This window comes from Crocuta crocuta, unplaced genomic scaffold, assembly GCF_008692635.1.
Source record: "Crocuta crocuta isolate KB4526 unplaced genomic scaffold, BGI_CrCroc_1.0 scaffold52, whole genome shotgun sequence".
Classification (NCBI taxonomy): Eukaryota; Metazoa; Chordata; class Mammalia; order Carnivora; family Hyaenidae; genus Crocuta; species Crocuta crocuta.
In genome coordinates this window covers 3,799,291-3,820,596 of record NW_027528617.1, presented here as the reverse complement: position 1 = coordinate 3,820,596, position 21,306 = coordinate 3,799,291, and the positions used below count along the sequence as shown (strand labels likewise).

General features: G+C 38.0%; 1 protein-coding gene across 1 annotated transcript in view; it reads right to left on the bottom strand.

Annotated features, from left to right (window-relative positions):
- UGT8 (UDP glycosyltransferase 8) overlaps window positions 1-21,306 on the bottom strand; it is an 86,448-nt gene that overhangs the window by 47,180 nt on the left and 17,962 nt on the right. The window contains exon 2 of the mRNA XM_077755002.1: window positions 8,576-9,399. Coding sequence (XP_077611128.1) covers window positions 8,576-9,397 — 822 coding nt within the window. The 5' untranslated portion in view covers window positions 9,398-9,399. The remainder of the gene's footprint in view (window positions 1-8,575; window positions 9,400-21,306) is intronic.

Below are 21,306 nucleotides of genomic sequence, written 5' to 3'. Positions count from 1 at the left end.
GTGTGTGTGTGTGTGTGTGTGTGTGTGTGTGTGTGTCTGCTCTTTACCTGCATGTGTTCTCTGTCTCTCAGAAATGAATAAACATTAAAAAAAAAAAAACTTAGTAAAAAATAAAATAAAGTAAGGAATAGGCCTTCTTCCACAAATACCCAGAGTTCTGGTCTGCATAGCTTCATCATTTTTATTTTGGCACCCAGCTCCTATTGCTGAGTACAGGCAACAGAGGAAAGGCAGGCATTGCAGGCACCCAGCAGCCTCTCCCCTGTGCTTTGTGAAATGATCTTTCATTGGCATTGTTCTAGGAGGAGTTTTCTGTACCTCTCGGATTTCAGATGGATCAGAACACATTCAGGATTAAGAAGTGCCTGAAAAACTCCATCCCATTACTTCAGTGCCTATTTCCCTTTGGCTGTTTATCCAGTTTTCTCGAAGCAAGTACACACAACAAAGCAATCCTCTGCACCAAGTCGACTCTGGGCATAACAGACAGGAACCAATATTTGGCGTAAGTACATGTTCAGGATTTGCAAACTTATGAGAAATGCCTTCAAAGTAAAAAAGTTAAAGTGGTTTTCACAGCCTAAAAATATTTCCTAAGCAAGCAAGCTGACATAAAGATTGGACACTAAAAAATAAATCCTTTCTCATATTTTGTATTTATAGTATGTCAATAATGGGTAGCAAGCATTTATAGAATGCTACATAAAGTATATGACATTCTGCTCACTACTAAATTTTGGATATAAGACTGTAGGTAAGAAAAAATGTTATTTTGGCATATGACTTCTTAGAATTTCAGAAAACAGGTCATTTACATAATGGGACTTTAAAATCATAGCCTGTTTTGGGGCCCCTGGGTGGCTCAGTTAGTTAAGCATCCGACACTTGGTTTCTGCTCAGGTCATGACCTCACGGTTTGAGAGTTCGAGTCCCACATCAGGCTCCTGGTGGTCAGTGCAGCATCTGCTTGGGATCCTCTCTCTCCCTCTCTAACTGCCCCTACCCTGCTTGTGTGCTCTCTCTCAAAATAAATAAATAGAAACTTAAAAAAAATAAAATCATAGCCTGCTTTTATCAAACCCTATATGTTAACTTTGGATAAAATGTTTTTAGAATGTTGTAAAAAAAGAAAAAGAAAATAGTGGAGATGAATGAAAAACTAGGTAAAATAGGTGAGCCTGACTATTACTAACACGGCTGCACATGGACATTCTGTTTAGGGCTGTCTCTTAAAGCAATGGTTGATTATTCAATAGCATCATCCCAATTTCACAATGCAGAGGTGTAAGATAATAAGCTCTCCAAATGTATAATGGAAACCAGGGCTCTTCTAGTTATTGAAATACACACATACCCACCGCATAATTTATGCTGAAAATAAATGTGTAGAAGAGAAAAACCTATAAGGAACACAGACCAAAAAAATTCCATTCTCATATCAAATATATTACATAATATAATTAAAATTTACAGATCACACAGCTTGTCTGCAAAGTATGGTTGGTCCTCAGACCAGCAAGCATCAGCATCAGCTGGGAATTTGTCAGAAATTAGTATGTCCGTCCCAGACCTGCTAACTGGCCCTACAATCTATGTTCTGACAAGGATGTCATGGCATTCTGATCCCAACAATACTGAGGCACTGGGGCAGGACACAGAGACATTGCAAGAAGTTAGGGTAAAGATTGGGATTTGTTGCTGAGTCTGCATTCTAGATCTTAGAAGAAAACCTTAACTGTATTTTATTTTTTTAGGTTTCTAGGCTATCTAATAATCTAGTTTACAGGGTCTGAGTGTGGAGGAGAATCTGGAGAGTGTCTCTGGCTAGAATGCAGGTGGTCATTTATTTGTCCTAAGCTCTTTCAGGAGTGGGAAGCACAGACATAGGAAAATGAACAGGGTAGAGCCAGCAGAACAGGGGTTAAGAGTCCCAGCTCCTCCATGTAAAGGTCTCAAAAGCCACAATGTCATTGAGCCTAAGGAAGTCAGCATTCCCAAGTACCATGAAGCTACTGCCTTAATTCTCTTACCCTTGAGAAATGTACCCATCTGCTGACGCTCATTTCTTACAACACTGCGACGGGCTAATGCCCACATTATCTCACTTGTCGTTTTCCTTCTATTTCTGAGAAAGAGGATGAGGAAAGAGAAATAAACATCCCCAAGACAGAAGGAGAAGGACCACGTGCTTACCCCTAAAATAAGTAGACGGGAAGCTGTGGAGACTTCCTCCGCATCCCTCCTTCGCCCCTGAAACCATTCTATGTGCCACGTGGAAAATAGCAACTGATAGCGATACAGTAATTATGGCTCATATTAAACCACAAGAGCTGCTTAAACAATAATAAATGCAACAACGGCCCACCAGCTGTGCCATGGCTCCCATCCTCCGGTCCCTCTGAGCACTGCCATCCTCCCTACAATGAGGCTGAATCACTCACCCAAGTGTCCTATGAAGGCCAAGATTAAAAGTCAGGACCATTTGGCTGAAAAAGCCCATATTCTTCCATTTTGCTACTTCTGCCACAAGTTCCAGTAAAACTGGTACAAAAAATTCCGTAAACAGAAGTATGAACTAGGTAGTTTGTCTCCAGGGACATGACCTCTTCAGAAGCTCGTGCTCACACCATCCTCTCCATCAAAATCTGCACTCAGGAATAGGTCTGGCAAACGCAACTGACTGTAGAGGTTTTAATTTCAAAAACAGAACTGTTTGGCTTACAAAGAGAGCGTTTACGACGAATATCATATCAAACAGTTGGTACCAACAGCAATTTAATTACAAAAATTGTAACTGGTAAAGATGCTCGGTTAAAAAGACTTCCCTCAGCACAGCCAGTGTTTGAATTAATATCTACACAACAATTCTGTAGGGTATCCTAAAGTTTCAATACGAAATAGCAGAGGCAGAAAGGTGTTTAAAAATCATATCAGACTCTGTACCTTCAGTTATATTTGGATCTTGTATCATATCAAGAAATCTTTGTAAACCCTTAATGCTTACAGAGGCAACTGATAAGCTATTTAAAACTATAGTGCTGCTTAGAAAATTACCCTATCAGTAAACTGAACAGTAAGTTACTGATGGTTCTAATGGTGCCTCATATACTTCCAGGATAGATTCATTTGGCAAGGTAATCTGGTTTCTTACCACAAAATGAAGACAAAATATATGATCAACCTATAGAACTTTTGCAATAAATATCTCCAACAACATTTTACATTAGTGAGTTCCCATAGCGAATCTATCATTTCTGCCCAATTATCCTGTTGTAGTGAATATTAAAGCTCAGAATTAGTCACTGGAATTAATTCATTAGCCTCTTCCCAACATTACAGTTGTCAATTTCTGATCCCCACATAGCTACTGACAGCACAGGAGTACTATATAGATGAAGACATTTTACTAAGTCATTTGTGAGTGATGGCATTCAAATAAGGAAACTGTAACAAAGGATATACTGTTTGATTAAATTATACTTAATTTAAAAGTAGGCATTTTAGGAGTGCCTCGGTGGCTCAGTCAGTTAAACGTCCAACTTCAGCTCAGGTCATGATCTCATGGTTTATGAGCTGGAGCCCCATGTTGGGCTCTGTGCTGACAGCTCAGAGCTTGGAGCCTGCTTCGGATTCTGTGTCTCCCTCTCTCCCTGACCTTCCCCCGCTCGTAAGGGAGTGCACACATGCACTCTCTCTCAAAAATAAAATAAACATTAAAAATTTTTTTTTAAAGTAGGCATTTTAATCAATGTGGTACAATGGTTATAATCCCATGGGGAGCTTTATACTTCATAATAATATAATTTATATGTAACATAGTATTAAGATGGTCGGAATTTTCCACACAACTGCTGTAATCTTGGATCAAGCTTACTAGCCCCAGCAACTCTGGTCCCATTTCTCAGCTTAGACACATCATTCATTATTCGGGAAGTCAGCTTTCCATTACCATATGTAATAGTAAGGTATGGCTTACAGGTCAATCAATGAAAACTGAATATGGAAAGTCAATGCTTTGTTTCTCGGTTTTTTCTTCTCATAGCCTGATCTGCTGACAAGTGTTTAATCTAATGAGTCTGTTGTTCAATATCTCATTTTCTCCAACACCTTTCTCTGTGAGAGAGTTCTGGCAAATAACAAAATGATAAGCAGTGAGTATTTCATGACCCTGTCCTTGGTCTCATGCTCTTTCTTATCTCTGTTTATCTCTTATCTGTATCTCCCCAGGTCTGTGTTTCCCTAAGTTAAAAACGTTTCTACAACTGGTGAATTGAAAATGCCCTTAACACTCCTTGTCTGTCAATAAAGCACCTCTGAGGCATACCAAATGAGTATCTTACCCACCCCAAAACATCTTTCAAGATAGCAATAGCTGGACTGATTCGCTCTGCTAACCCTGTTCCTGTGCGTATCTGGAACACAGTAGAGGCCATTTAGTTCATCAACCGAGTAATGTATAATGATCTTTTGTCAATATCAATAACATTATGTAGCAATTCTAATTCATTAAAATAACTTAGCCTGGAATGTTTGGTTGCTTAATGGCTGGGATGGTATGTGGACATAAATTAGAAATAAGCAGAAATGGCTATAATAATTATAAACAACACTGTTGGACTAGCTAAAACCTATTTTTGTTTGGCAACTATTTCTATTTGATGCAGTTCATTTAATCTTAAACATTCACCAAATGCCTACCATTTTTCAGGTACTCAGGGGAGAAAGATGAATAAGCAGAGGATCCACCTTTTGAGGCATCCACACTCTAGTTAGGGAGAGAGCCATGTGAAAAACCAATGTTAAAGTACAATCTATTAAGTGCAAAAACAGTTTGGGGCTGTAGAAGCAGAAAAGTGAGAGAGATCAGCTGCCTGGCAGGGCCAGACTATTTCATCAATGAGAAATCATTTAAAAATTATCACATGAAATATGTTAATTTTAAAAATTAGGGGTGCCTGGGTGGCTCAGTCGGTTAAGCATCGGACTTCAGTCCAGGTCATGATCTTGCAGTTCGTAGGTTTGAGCCCCATGTCAGACTCTGTGCTGACAGCTCAGAGGCTGCAGCTTGCTTTGGATTCTGTGTCTCCATCTCTCTCTCTCTGCCCCTCCCCTACTCATGCTCTGTCTCTCTCTGCCTCTCAAAAAATGAACAAATGTTAAAAAATTAAATTTTAATAGACTGTAAGTAAAGGTACAATTCTTCAGTGGTATTATTATTACCCACTAATAAAACTGCTAAAAGCTATAATCACTCTCTGTTAGGCATTCTTTCATTCACATTTAATACTTATAGGACCTAATCAAATAAGGATCTGTTTCCAGACCCCCTTCCTGCCCAAGGCCAACCTTTTTTAAAAAAAATTGTATTCATGTTCTCTACCACCCTGCGATGAGAGTACATATGATCCACTCCAGACCTCTTCTCCTTCACTGACACATTTTAAGGACTCATACTCTAGACAGTCAGGTAGTAAATAGTATGGTAAGTTAGGTGCATAGCTAATATGCGTTGTTAAATAATTGTATTATCAAGAAACTGAACTGCTTCACTCTATGCTAATATAACACTTAGAATCAAAACATTTGGACTCCAGCTGATTGTTAATATTAAATCTCTAAAGCATAAGTGAGAGCACACGATTTAAAATTTGACTCTCATATTAAATCCTCACCATCTTTGACATATCAAATAGAGTCGAGAAATATTTGTCTCTGCACAGTTCTGTACACACTACAAATGTGTAAATGAGTAACAAGAGATGTAGGCATCTTGACAGAATATCTAATCACAGCAAAATAATCCACATTTTACTTGGCTGTGCTGCAAACCAGCTGTATGGCCTTGGATGAGACACTCAAATTCACTGAATCTCCTATGTGACAAATGAATGGACTATTCTCTGTATTTCCAGGGGAGAAAAATAAACTAAATTAATGGAACTGAACTAGATGCTCTCTAGAGTTTCTCTAGGCTCAAACATTAGGAAAGCTTCTAAAAAGTGTCTTTTAGAAATTTTCTGTAGCCTTTCATCCCAGGTTTTGAAATGAAATCCCACTGTCAAATCATTTCCAGACATCTGGAACACCTAATCCATCCCTGGTAAGATACCAAGGCAGTTAACAATTAAGCTGTTATTAGTGAATCATGTGTTCTAAACGGCCACTTGCTGGGCCCTATTATTTTAGTGTCACTACCATGACCTGTAAATAAAACAGGTATTTGAGAAACTCATTAACTTGTAGAACCCTGAGGTACAGTTTACCGTATCAGAGAAATCTACTAGTGAAATCCCAGTAGGAACACACGTGTTCCTGCGTATATAAAACCTCACCAGACTAAGAAATATCTGAAAGTGTAAGACACATCATTCTTCAAAATACTCCCTGGTGAACAACTTTCTAAGTGGCATACTAACTGAAAATGGCCCTTCACACTTATGACTTAAGTAAGACACTTTCAATGAGAATAATACACTTACCTAGGTCTACATAACACATGCACATACCATATTTGCATGTGTGAGTGTGTGTGTGTGTGCGCGCACACACGCGCATGGCCTAACTAGCCAACAAAAGTGGCCATTGCAAATAAAAGCACATCTTTAAAAGAATCGTTACAAAGTACCCAAAGAGAAAAAAAGAACAGGGAAGCCCATAAAGTAGGCTAAAGCAGTACCAACCTAGAAATTATGCAAATCAGAAAACATCTGGAGTAATAATCCTATATAAGGCTCCAAAACCACTTGAAAGATGCTTTAAAAGTAAAGTAAAACAGTGAAACTAATGGGCAGAGGGACCCATGGGGGAAAAGATAAGCTTGGGTTATAGGAATAAAAGAACCAGTCTTACACGCTATGTATGTATCTTAATTAAGGATAGTGGACAGAAAACAAAACGTAAAATATTCTGTGCTTATGTAGTTCAAGTTGCTGCAATTCAAGACAGATGTACAGGGACTAGAGATTCATTAGAACATTCCTTTTCATCATCCATTTCTTTTTCAGTCCGGAGGGAGACAGCACTCAACCAGAAACCAAACGAGGCAGGCAGAAGGGCAGTGCTCTGGTTGAGAAAAAATGAACACCTGGAGAGAACAGGGCTCATCTGTGTAATATTATGAATGACTCAGAGCAAAAGCAGACTTGCTTACCAGGTCTTGTAGAAGCTACTTCTAAATCTGATTTTAGCTATCTTTAGGAAGAGGAGTTAATATATCACACAGTGACTCTGGCAGAGAATACTTAAGAATTCAAAATGGGCTTGGATAAATTCATGGTTGGCTGAAAAAGCTGAGATTAATTCCTATCCTTTGTATTTGATCTCAGAGAGAATAACTGTGCCCTCACAGCCTCCACTGGCGGTATCTGCTTGAAATGCTAGGGTGGTATGGGCCACAAATCTGGTAAGTTCTACTCTTTTCATGTTACATGAAATATATCAAGGTGTTATTTATTGAATATACTTCTAACGAGTGGATTAGAAAAGCCTACAGGCTGTATATTCCAATCACATTATTTCCCCATGAGAAAATTCTGCCCAGTGATTGTCCATATCTGATGCATATATGAAAAATCTAGATTTGCTCTTCATCCAGTCCTTAACAACTTTTTTTGATACATAGTGACCAGAGCTAGAAATGAATAATTTAGCAGAGTTGTTGTGAGTGGCTCTTTTCAGATTTTTAAAGAGTAGAAATAGTTTCAGTAGAGAACAAAATCCTAGAATAACTCATTGCTTCTTGGTAAATGCCATCGGATGTTGAGATTAAATCTGGAGAGCCAATCCGAGGTTAGGAAACCCTACAATTAATATGTGAGTATGACTCCTGCAAGTTTGAGATACCTAAGAAAACACACACTGGGATGGAGAAGGGAACACAAGGGATTTGCTGACAGCTCAGCCAGAAAAAAAGAATTTAGGTCTGACTTAGATAGGAGACAGGCTTTGTTCAAGTGCAATCAGTTCCATCTTTGAAATGAAATTGCAATGGGGCAGGATTTCGTTACAAGAGTTTTAGCTGCTTACTAGAAATTAGTTGGCTCCCTAATTTGATGGAAGTTACTACCCCATTTTCATTGTTGGACATAAACTTTTCTTGTCATTGTGACTGCTGAAAGCAGAACCTCTATTTACATGGTCTCCTATTTATTTGAGTTCACTGAACCTAATCTAGAAATGGAGACCTGTGATAGTGCTATCCGGCAGCAAATAGAGGGAACTGTGTGTTTAATTAAAAGCAAAAACCACTCGCGTTCATTAAGGCTAACTAACTACATTCTCCTTACACACTACCATTATTACTTAATCAAAAATCGATTTCCCAGCCACTCTATTGACCATATGGCAGAATGGCCCCTCTCAGCATTGTAGAAATGCTCCATCAAAGCAGGACCGTGTCCCAGGGGAATGGCATCCACAAATGAAGGGACCTTGGTAGGATGTATTGTCTCAACTGCTTTTTTAAAGCACCATCTGTTAGCCAGAAAGAACCAATTCTATCTCTTCCAAAAATCAAAACGGACTGAATCGACCTCTGTATTTAGAAAAGATTACCAAGGAGTTCAGCAAACCTTACTTCTGGTAGTGGGCTGGCCGGTTTGGTTAGGATTCCTCCTACATACACAACATTAGGCAGAGTGGGTCTTGGGAACTCCAGCGCTACATCTGTGCACAGCATCCACAGGCTGGACCCATGGACCAAGTCATACATGGACTTCTCCGGCAGCAGGTTGTACTTCTGCATTATCCTTTCGTACTTGGGAAGAACCAGAAAGCTGACCCCTAATCTGGAAATGAGGTAAACGCCGGTATTTTTCATCCTTTGCAGCAAGTTCATGTGGTCTGTGAGGAGTGAGTTAAACTCTGGGACGTAAGCTAATGGGGCAGGAGCACCCACTTCAGCAGGATACCAAAGGCCAGTTGAAAATACAGCATATTTAACCCCTAAAAGGTGAGCTATCACAAATCCGCACATGTCGTTAGGGTCCACCAGCAGCAGGTCAAACTTTTCCTTCTTCAGACCCTGAATCAGGGCACGGTTGCCAACCATCATATCACAGTTCTTAGTATAGTGATCCAGTATGTCAAACAGTTCGATTGCTGTCAATCTCCCAGAGAAAATATTCCGCATTTTGGACTGCAGGAAAGCATCCGAGGTGGTACTGTTAAAAATCCCTGGGTAGCGCTGGAGGCTGTAATGATGAGATGGCGTGATGTCTCTGCCTTCAGAGAGAAGAAACACTGTACGGTGGCCTCTCTCGTGCAAGGCTGAGGCTAGTGTCTTGAAAATGTACATATGGCTTTCAAACATAATTGGCGGCACGATGATGATTTTGGCAGCCTTCGCTATCCCAACAGCACTCCACAGGAGCATGAAATACGGAGTGTAAGACTTCATCGCTGAAATGACAACCAGAAAAAGACTTAAAAAAAAAAAAAGTATAGACTTTACCATTCAAAACAAACAACACAAAGACTGCTTTCAAAGTATCTGATGATTTTGTCTAAGGATCACTGTTTAACAGTATCCTGATATTTGTTCTAATTACCTCTCTATTTTTGAAAGGTAATTTTTTTTAAAGTACAGAACCGACAGCAAAGCTGACAGAATCTGAAATACACTTAAAATATATCAGTTTCGGAGCACATAACTCCATCAATAATAGAGAGTTACATATTTTTTTTGAGAACTAGATTTCGGAAATCTGAAATAAAACTTCTATAAGATTGAAAAACCATGGGGCGCCTGGGTGGCTTAGTCAGTTAAGCATCTGACTTTCGCTTAGGTCATGATCTCGCGGTTCCTGAGTTCCAGCCCTGCGTCGGGGTCTGTGCTGACTGCCAGCTTGGAGCCTGGAGCCTATTTCAAAGTCTGTGTCTCCCTCTCTCTCTGACCCTCCCCTGCTCATGCTGTCTTTCTCTCTCTCTCCTAGAAATAAATAAAAAAATATTTAAAAAAAAAAAGAAATTTTTAATAGAAAAGTTCAAGGGAGTTAACCAGTTCTCTGTAAATGTTTATAGAAGAAGTGATTGATTAACAAGTGTGTCCCAGACTACACTTCCTGTGTTGTATCTGTAACTCAGGTGCAAATGGCAAGTTAGATGATAGCTGTACAGGTGACACCTATCACTTCTCCTACCTTTTCATGTCAGTGTAAATAATGTACTATAGTTAGAATTGTCCTCAATCAGTTTTTAGAAATAAGTGTTTTACCTGTGGGGGGGTATATAGTGTGCAAATACCTACTCAACCCAATATAATTTTTACTTAGACTCTAAATTAGCCTCCAAATGGAAAAAAATCTACATAATAATTACCCATGCACACTGGATGTTTTTACTTCAAGGAACAGCTTAAAATATGCACATCACCAAATCAATAACCATTTTCATTCATTATCACATATTAACTACCCTGCTTTTACAAATTCCCACCATCTAAATGCAGTTTAGCAACTATACCTTCTCAACAAACACTGCCAAAAAAAAAAAGAAAAGAAAAGAAAAGAAAAAGAGAAAGAAAAAGAAAGAAAGAAAGAAATCAATATCAGGCAAATGATAGATTCTTCTCATATCAAGATTTAAACTATATGGGCGCCTGGGTGGCGCAATCAGTTAAGCATCCGACTTCAGTTCAGGTCATGATCTCAGGGTTCAAGGATTCAAGCCCCACGTCAGGCTCTGTGCGTATAGCTCAGAGCCTGGAGCCTGCTTCAGATTCTGTGTCTCTGTCTCTCTCTGCCCCTCCCCTGCTTACTGTCTCTCTCTCTCCCTCTCAAGAATAAATAAAAATTAAAGTTTTTTAAATTAAAAAAAGACTAAAGTACCAAATATGTTATATTTCCAGGTGCCTTTTTCCTCTCTCCCTCCAAGGAAATTTTCAAACTATTTCTGGATGAGTTGATACTGCCATTAAGAGTAAATTGAAGTCATACCTATTATAAGCATATAAGAGCCTGTGTTAACTGTTGCTTGAATTAGTATGAGGGCTTTGAAAAAAAAACAAATTTGGAGACAACACTATTTCTATAGCAACAAACTAAGTTTATTATATAATTACAAGGACAATGAAGAAAAAAAATTAAATAGCCAATCCTGGAAGAAACTTTCCAGGCCTTTATTTCTATTGTCTCTCTAGTGTATCTCTTTGGCGCAACCTCCCAATTCCAAGGAATTAAAAATTGGGGATTTATAATATACATGTTCTTAATTCTAGGGATGAGATTTATGCAAAAACAGTTATTTCAGCAGCTAGTGTCCATTGCTGTGATTAATACTACCTGTTACGGTTTGCATGTCCCAGAAAGCACACTAACTGATGGACTAATGGTAGGAACTGCTCTGTCTACTGTGTTTAGCATCTAGCTGAGCAGTGAACACACAGATCGTTCAGCTACAATTAAAACCACAGCTTTATCTATCATATAGACACATAAGACACAAAACAATAGTAGGGAAACACATCCTTTCACTGAGCTTTTTACTCTAGTCTTACTTTTTTAATATTCTATTTCAGAAATTACTACAAAGTAAAATGACATCATAGAAAATGGTTGGTTTTTTTTTTAACTTTTTTTCTTAATGTTTACTTACTTTTGAGACAGAGACAGACAGATACCAAGCAAGGGAGGGGCAGAAAGAGAGGGAGATACAGAATCTGAAGCAGGCTCCATGCTCTGAGCTATCAGCACAGAGCCCAACGTGGGGCTCAAACTAAGGAATCACAAGACCATGACCTGAGCCAAAGTCAGATGCCCAACTGACTGAAGAAAATGGTTGTTTTTTTAATGCACAAGTGCTTATGTTAAAGAACAACATTGCTCAAAAGAGCTTTCTGTGAAGATGAAAACGTTCTCTATTGCTACTATCCAATATTGAGCAGCTGAAGTGTAGTTAGTGTGATTGAGAAACTGAATTTTAAATTTTAACATGTGGCTAAATTAATTTAGTACCAGTGGCTACAGTACTAACATAAGGTCTGAAAAAGTGCATACATTCTGTACATAGATTCTGAAAGTAACTATGCCAACATACCAGCACTTGTGGGACAAATATCTTCTAAAAACAATGTCTACTAGATCTTCATGAAAAAAATACTGCTTACCAACAAAGAAGCATCACTTCTACAGATATAAAATTGTTCAAATACAAAATTAATTACAGAAGACTACATAGCACTTTATTCTCATAAACATCATAAATATTGTAGTGGGGGGTAACTGAATGATTAACACAACTACCAACAAATGGTGAGATTCTTGCTAGTCCAGACTTATCAGAATGTGTCTACTGATAAGCCGGAGTTCATTAATAGTAAAAACTTCTTCTCTGAGAAATATAATAACAGGAGAATAAGAAGATAAGCCACAGACTGGGAGGAAGCAATTGCAAAAGACACAGTTGATAAAGGACTGTTATCCAAAACACACAAAGAACTCTTAAATTGAACAATAAGAAAGCAACCAACCTGATTTTAAAGAGGGCCAAAGACCTTAATAGACAGCTCACAAAGAGAATCTACAGATGGAAAATGAGCAAATGTGAAGATGCTCCACATCCTGTATCATCCAGGGAATGCAAATTAAAACCACAATGAGATACCACTACACACCTGTCAGAATGGCCAAATTCCAGAACAGTGACAATGCCAAATGCTGGAGAGAATACAGAGCAACACGAACTCTCATTCACTGCTGGTGGGAATGTAAAACGTTACAGCCACTTTGGAGGACACAGTGGTGGTTTCTTACAAAACTAAACATACTCTTAACATATGATCCAGCATCTGCGCTACTTGGTACTTACCCAAAGGAGCTAAAAACTTACATGCACACAAAAGCTTGCACATGGATGTGTATAGCAGCTTTATTCATAATTGCCAAAACTTGGAAGGAACCAAGTTGTCTTCTAGTAGGTAAATGGATAAATAAACTAGAATGGAAATATTACTCAGTGCTAAAAAGAAAATGAACTACAAGTTAATCAAAGGAAAGAAACGCATATTACTAAGTGAAATGTTTATTATTTATAATATGCATATAATAAATTACAAAGGATTTTAAGTTAACATTTTCTACAATGGACATGTGTTACTCTTCTCTTAATAAAAATAATAAGCATTGTTTTAAAATATGTGATAAAAAATCTCATTTATAATAATAAATTACATAAAATGCCTTGATATTAACTAAAAAGAGTAATTATTTGCTATCTTAAGTATGGGAAACATTTTCCCAAAGACATACACACAGAAAAAATACTAAGTATATAGAAATACTCTTTTATTTTAATGAAAGGTGGTATTTGAGAAAAGTGAATCCTTCCCATATTATAAATTGAGTGACATGGGTGGCTCAGTTGGTTGAGTGTCGAATTATTGATTTTGACTCAGGTCATGATCTCAAGGTTCATGAGTCTGAGTCCCACATAGGGCTTTGTGCTGATAGTGTGGATGCTGCCTGGGATTCCCCCTTCCCCCACCTCTGCCCCTCCCCCACGTATGTGCACATACACAGGCTTTCTCAAAAATAAGCTTTGAAGCTTAAAAATAAATAAATAAATAAATAAATAAACAAATAAATAAATAAACTGAATAGATTCCCCACAAAATCCCACTGGATTGTTTGTTTTATTTTGTTGGGAAGTTTACCAAATTATACCCATGTTCACTTGTTAGGATACACGAGCAGACAGAATACACTTTTAGAAATGAAACAGTAAAGCCTTGGGACAGCAAGTAAATATTAAAACACGTTTTTAAGAATCATTAAAACATTATAGCTTTAGCCTGAGAATCCTACTTCAAATTGATGGATCAGAGTAGTTAGCTTATAAGAATTCCTTTAATAAATATGAACATAATAGGAGATGAAAGGAGCATGAGTAGATGAGGAAGGAAGAACTTCTTTGAAATGGAGTGTTGAAAACTGGCTTTATGTTTGAGGGGAAAAAAATCACTAAATTTTTTACCTTAGACTTTCCCCAAAGTAAATCAGATAGACCAGTGTTAATTTTTTTTTTAAATACAGCCAATAAAAGTGTTGCTCTTTAAATGATCTCTGGAAAGAGAAAAACAAAATGAGCGTAAAGCAAAGAAAGAAATCCTTATCATAGATATTATTATATTTGACTACATAATCATTAAATATTTTTGGAATGCGTAAGACATCTGGAGCAGAGGTTTCTAGCCCAAGATGGCTAACTGAACACAAGCGTTTCTACTCCTTTCTTCCTAAAGCTTCTTTAAGAAATGATAGCAAGAATATAACAGGGAATACCTAATATCTGTGGAAATTGTTATGAGGAAATGAAGTGTGGGCAGGGCTACAATCATCAGTGAAATGGACTTCTAGAAAACAAATGGCAAGAATAGCTTATTGAGTAATAAAAGTGAATGGAGGAAGTCATGACGCAGAACACACAGAGGAGAAGCCTGTGGCAGAGGTGAAAATTGCTTCCAGGATGGCTGAGAGCTTCAGTGGATGATAAGTCTGGGAGCAAGAGTGGTCGGTGAAGCAAGAAATCAAATACAAGAAAGTGTGCTCCTCTAAAGAGGCGGGAGAGTGGTTTCCCGCCTATCACATTTTCCCTTCACTCCTAAGGACGCAGAGCAGACGCAGTTGCACTTACTCCCCAAAGTAAAAATGCACATCAGTTCCCTAGATGAAGAGATCGGTGGCCTGAAGAGTGATGAGAACTGAGAACTCAGGGTAAAACCTTTTCATGCCGGTTTACGGGAGGTGGCTTTTAGCTCCTTACCTGTCACCCTAGAGAAAGTCCTGGTCACAGAATGTGCCACATTCATACACACAGCTTGAACTCAACCTCCAAGTTAGAGGCTAGGAGCTTAAATTTGCTGAATGACTGAGCAAAATAAACTAGACTTTTCCTTCATTAAAATTAGCAAGGACATCATTTCTAATGATAACACAGTTTTAGGCAGTTGGTGAAAATACAAATTGGTACAAATGTTCTGAAAAACAACCAGCACATCATTTTACATTTATGTAAATACCATAAATCGGGAATACCAACATGTCTGTACAAAGATGTTCCTGTATCCACTTCTAACAGCAAATAGCGAGAAACTGCTAGGAATCCAGCAATAGAGGATTAATCCCATCTCGGTACATTTTACAATGGAGTTTACAGAACCATCAAAACTGAGTTTAAACATTTTCACCATGAGAAAATGCTCGTAACATAAAATAAAGAAATAAAGTTATATGTATTATCTATGTACACTAAATGATTTTATCGATGACAAAACTTACCCGATAACAAACTTATCAGAAATCTAGATACAGGTATCAGAAATCTGGATTGTCACACTGAAGAATTTTCTCTATTTTATATTTCCAGGTTTTTGAAGTTTTCTACCCAAAATATATAATATTTATAACACACTCATTCCATTTCCATGCCTCTTTAGCTGGAGTCTTACTCCCACTCTCCTCTTGGAAGTCCAATGTCTAAAAAAATCAGTGTCTATTTGCTGGGCTCAACTTACTTACCAAATGATTATAGCTTGACACGGTCTCCACCACCACTCTGCCCAAACACTCATTGTTGAGGGCACTCAATACCTCTTAATATTCACACAAACGCTCTTTTTTTTCCCTCAACAGTTACCTGATTGTGGACTTCTAACACTATACACTGATGATCAATCTCTTCTCCTCTCCAAATTCTCTCTTGGTTCTGAGATGCTACTGCTACTTGACTCTACTGTCACAATACTGAAGAAAATCCGGAATTCAAAGACTCTAAACAAATTTCCTTTTGCATACCAACCCACCCTTTCTTCTTTATATTAAAAATTATTTATATGCTTGCATTCAAGGCAAAAAACAATGCCAATTTTAATAAGAGTGCCCACCTCTGGGCATAGGGAAGCCATTTAACATTTAGGGGTAAATTGATTCAGCAAAACCAGGGTATCAGAGTGGCACTTTACTTGAATGATGCGAATCCAAAACACAAAAGTGATCCCTCTAAGACCAAATCCTTAGAACACCAGAAAAAAATAGATTAGCTATATTGTTCCTGTTCCTAAGCCTCAATGGTTCACTTCAGCTGAAATCTGACACCAGAACACCCCACTATACTACTGAGATTTTTTTAAAGACATAAAAAAATTGGCTTCATGAATCCCTTATTTTTCTTATTTTCTCAATCAGGAGTCTAAAAATACCAGAATCTAACACCTTACTAGACCTCTAGCAACCTTACTTTAAAATGCCATATCCAACTATTTATTAAAAAAAAAAAAAAAAAAGGTAGGGAATGATCTTTGGCTACCATGTAAAAGAAACATTTCTCTGGTTTTTGCTTTTTGAGGTTAAATCATGAATACAGAACTGGAATGCATACACGAGGATGAACCATATAAGAAAAAAAGTGGCAAGCACATAAAATACAGGAAAGAAGTTAAATTTTGATAGCAAACAGCCTAGCAGCTTAGCAATTCAGGAGCACAGGGAGAAAACATATGAGGGAGGTGGGCAAACTAAGACACAGACTCAACTGTAGAGAACAAAACGATGGTTACCAGAGGTGAAGTGATTGGAGACATGGGTGACATAAGTGATAGGGATTAAGGAGGGCACTTGTGATAAGAATCAGGTGATGTATGAAAGTGTTGAAATGCTATCTTGTATACCTGAAACTAATATTACACTGTATGTTAACAAAGTGGTATTTCGTTTCTTTAAATCTTTTTAACGTTTATTTATTTTTGAGAGAGAGAGAAAAGAGGCAGAGAGTGAGCAGGGGAGAGGCAGAGAGAGAGGGAGACAGAATCTGAAGCAGGCTCCAGGCTCTGAGCTATCACAGAGCCCGACATGGGGCTCGAACTCACTGACCGCAAGATCATGACCTGAGCCAAAATTGGACACCTAACTGACTGAGCCACCCACGCACCCCAACTAAGTGGTATTTCAATAAAAACTTTTTAAAAAATAGACTGTCATTTTAAATAAGAATTAATCAAAGTGTTTTTGCATTAAAGGAAAAACAAAATAAAAGCTAATAGGAAATTTAAAATCATGTCTTTATGTGGTGAATTTAACTCTTTAGAAAAAATAGATTATGCAGCCTGGTAAATGTACAGCTAAAATTCTCAGTACTTTTAAAGTGTTTCCGGGGCGCCTGGGTGGCTCAGTCGGTTCAGTGTCTGACTTCCGCTCCAGTCATGATCTCACAGTTCGTGGGCTCAAGCCCCACGTCAGGCTCTGTGCTGACAGCTAGCTCAGAGCCTGGAGCCTGTTTCAGATTCTGTGTCTCCCTCTCTCTCTGACTCTCCCCTGCTCACACTGTCTCTCCCTCTCTCAGAAATAAATAAAACATTAAAATAAATTTTTAAGTTTTTCTGGCATTTCATTATGAAGACTGCAATCACACACACAAAAAACATGTCAATCATAAATGCCACCAGAGGTCAACCTTGGTACTACATGAAATATTAGAATAATTTCATCTGTCTTCAAAGCACCTTTTATAAGTAAGCCTAGGAAAAAAACATCCAGAAAAATAAAACAATAAAATTCACCAAACTAGAGACTAATTAGGCATCATTACTAGTACTTTTAAATAAATGCCAATAGCATTTTTCATCGAAATAGAACAAAGAATCAATCCTAAAATCTGTATGGATCCATATAAGACCCAAATAGTGAATACAATCTTGAGAAAGAAGAACAAAGCTGAAGGTACCACAATCCCAGATTTCACGTTATATACTACAAAGCCATACTAATCAAACAGTGTGGTGCAGACACAAAAACATAGAGACAGACCAAGAGAACAGGATAGTAACCTACAACAAAAGAGGCAAGAACATACAATGGGGAAAAGCTGGTCTTCTCAATAAATGGTGTTGGGAAAACTGAACAGCTACATGCAAAAGAAAGAAACTGGGCCACTTTCTTATACCATCAACAAAAATAAAGTCAAAATGAATTAAAGACCTAAATGTGAGACCTGAAACCATAAAACTCCTAAAAGAAAATATGGACAGTGATATCCTGGAAACCAGCCTTAACATTTTTCTAGATATGTCTTCCAGGCAAGGGAAACAAAAGCTTTAATCAACTATTGGGACTACACAAAAATAAAAAGGTTTTGCACAGCAAAGGAAACTATAAAGAAAACAAAAGGCAACTCAGTAAATGGAAGACAATATTTGCAAATGATATATCTGATAAGGGGTTAATTTCCAAAATATATAAAGACTTTATACAACTCAATACAAAAAAAAATCTGCTTAAAAAAACAGGTAAAGGACCTGAATAGACATTTTTTCCAAAAAAGACATACATATGATCAACAGACCCAGAGAAAGATGTCCAACATTTTGGAGGCCACTTTCAGGCAAATAGGCTTGAGCAATGGAATATGAAAAGGGCCCATAGAGACCACCTGGCTGAATACAAACAGGCCCTTCAGGCACCCACCTCAAAATATCCATAGGCCCTAACTCACTTACAACTAGGCACAGTACCAATACAGTGAAAATTCCATAGGTCCCAAACTCCTCACTTTCCCTCTGTAAAAGCAGCCTCCTCCCACTGCCTCCTTGCAGACAGCCTCTCTGCTGTCCTACCCTCTACTCCCTTGTGGTTTATTCAATAAACTTCTAGCTCCTTTGTTCTGCTTCAGGTGAATTCTTACACCTTCCTTGTCTTTGGCTTCCACAGATCCTCACGTCAAGGGCTCCCATCCAATCCAGAGCCATCCCATTTAGGCACCACAAACATCACTAATCATTAAGGGAATGCAAATTAAAACCACAGTGGGATATCACCTCACCCCAATCAGAATGGCTAATATCAAAAAGAAAAGAGATCATAATTTTCCCAGAGGATGTAGAGAAAAGGGAACCTTGGGTGCTGTTTGTTTTTTTTTAATGTTTTACTTATTTTTGAGAGAGACAGAGAGACAGCGTGAGCAGAGGAGGGCCAGAGAGAGAGGGAGACACAGAATCTGAAGCAGGCTCCAGGCTCTGAGTGAGCTGTCAGCACAGAGCCCGACACACGGGGCTCGAACCCATGAACTGCAAGATCATGACCTGAGCTGAAGTCAGATGCTTAACAGACTGAGCTATTCAGGTGCCCCAATGGGCACTGTTGATGGAAATGTAAATCAGTGCAAGGCACAGTGGAAAACAGTATAGAGATTTCTCAAAAAATTAAAAATAGAAATATCATATGATCCAACAGTAATTCCACTACTGAGTATTTACCCAGAGAAAATGAAAACACTTCATTTGAAAAGATACATGCACCTTTACGCTTATTGCAGTAGTTTTTACAACAGCCAAGATATAGAAGCAACCAAAGTGTCCAATGATGGAGAAATGGATAAAGAGGTAGTATATATGCACAATGTATTACTCAGCCATAAAAAGGAATGAGTTCTTGCCATTTGCAACAACAGGGATGGACCTAGAGGATGTTATCCTAAGTGAAACAAGTCAGAGAAAGACAAATACTGTGTAATTTCACTTATATATGGAATCTAAAAAATAAACACGAACAAACAAAAAACAGACTCTTAAATACAGAGAACAAACTGGTGGTTGCCAAAGGGGAAGAAAGTGGGGTGGAAGGGTGTGGGTGAGATAGATAAAAGGGGATTAAAAGGTACAATCTATAAAGTAAGAGGTACAAAATTATAAAATAAGTCATAGACTTGAAATGTACAACACAGGGAATATAGTCAATAATACTATAATTACATTGTATGGTGACAAATAATAACACTTACCGTGGTGTGCAATGACTAAGATACAGAATTGTCCAATCACTATTTTATACCTAAAACTAATATAACACTGAATGCTAATTTTACTTCAATTTAAAAAAGCCAAAAAAATCTAATTTCTGTATCCTCTTTCACAAATTAAGCTCCAAATGGGTTGAGATTTTAGTAAAAGTAGGTAACTATTTTATTTCCATTGCTCACCATGGAAATTAGTGCTCGATATTTACTGAATAAATTGACCTCAATTGTGATTTTGAACCAGGATATGTAGTTGGACCACAGGCATTGCCACTAACGATCTCTTTTCTTTATCTTACATTAATGAAATGTAATTTTATCAGTTGCTTTACTTCTAACCAAAATTATAAATCAAAAGCTTTTGCCTGAGGCACTGACTTTAGTTACACGTCCAATAATGGAGAAAGTTTCTAGGATAGTGGGTATTGCGGTTGGAGGAAGAAAGTAGCAAAGTATAGATGCCATTCCAGTTTTTACCTAAGTCTAGGGGTCTTTTTTCATCTTATTTGTTAACTTCTTACACATTCAATTTGTAAATGACCAAAAAAAAAAAAAAGTGACCATTGTATTAAATAACAAAAGAATGTGACAAGAAGCTGGAATTTGTTGGGTGCTATAATAGGCGTATAATAGGCTGTGGCATATAGTTTTCTTTTCTAGTAATGGAATCCTCTACTTCCACTTGGCTCACAGCTAGAAAGACCTGAGACATTTCCCAGCCTCTCTAAGCAGCTAGTTTTAGCCATAACAAGTAAGTTCTGGTACACGTGCATGGGACAGAAGCAGAAGTGATACATGCAATTTCTAATTTATGCCTTTAGAGGTTTCACTTTTCACCTTCCTGCTGGCCGGAACAAGCACATGGTAATGATTAACATCCCAGACTGTGCAGGCAGAAGTATAAACCAGGAACTGTGCAACAACAAAGATATGTGAATCCACACTGTGGAAGCAGAATATCAGCCCTTTGCCTTGCTATTGCTCATTATGACCATTCTCTGTGACATAACTAAACTACTGTTTTAAAGCCAGTTAATTTGAGTCTCTGTTTCCCACACCAGGGTGACTAAACCATCCTGCTTTGCCCAGCACAGTGGGGGTTTCCAGGATGTGGAACTTTCAGTGTTCTATCCGGGTAAAATAGAACAAGCTGGTCACTCTATGCCTTGGGACTTATATCCTAACATAAATTATCAAAAAACTGCATATCTGAAAATGAGCTCTACTGAAAAAGAGTTCTGAAAAAGCACTCTTCTCTGCATTACAGGCATGAGCATGATCTCATTTCACTCTAAGAGACCATAACCAAAGAAAAAGTGTTGTTCCCACTTTACAGACAAGGAGAATCAGTTTGAGTAGGAAAAGAACTTGAGCAGGAGTGTACTGTAGAGGTTCATACCCATTTTTAACCCACTTTTATCCTCCCACTGTATGAAGAGAGGAAGAAAATAAAGCTAACTAAACAGTGTAACTGTGGGCAAACTGGGGGATGGCTCCACTTTATTGCTATAGAGTTGTTCAACTGCC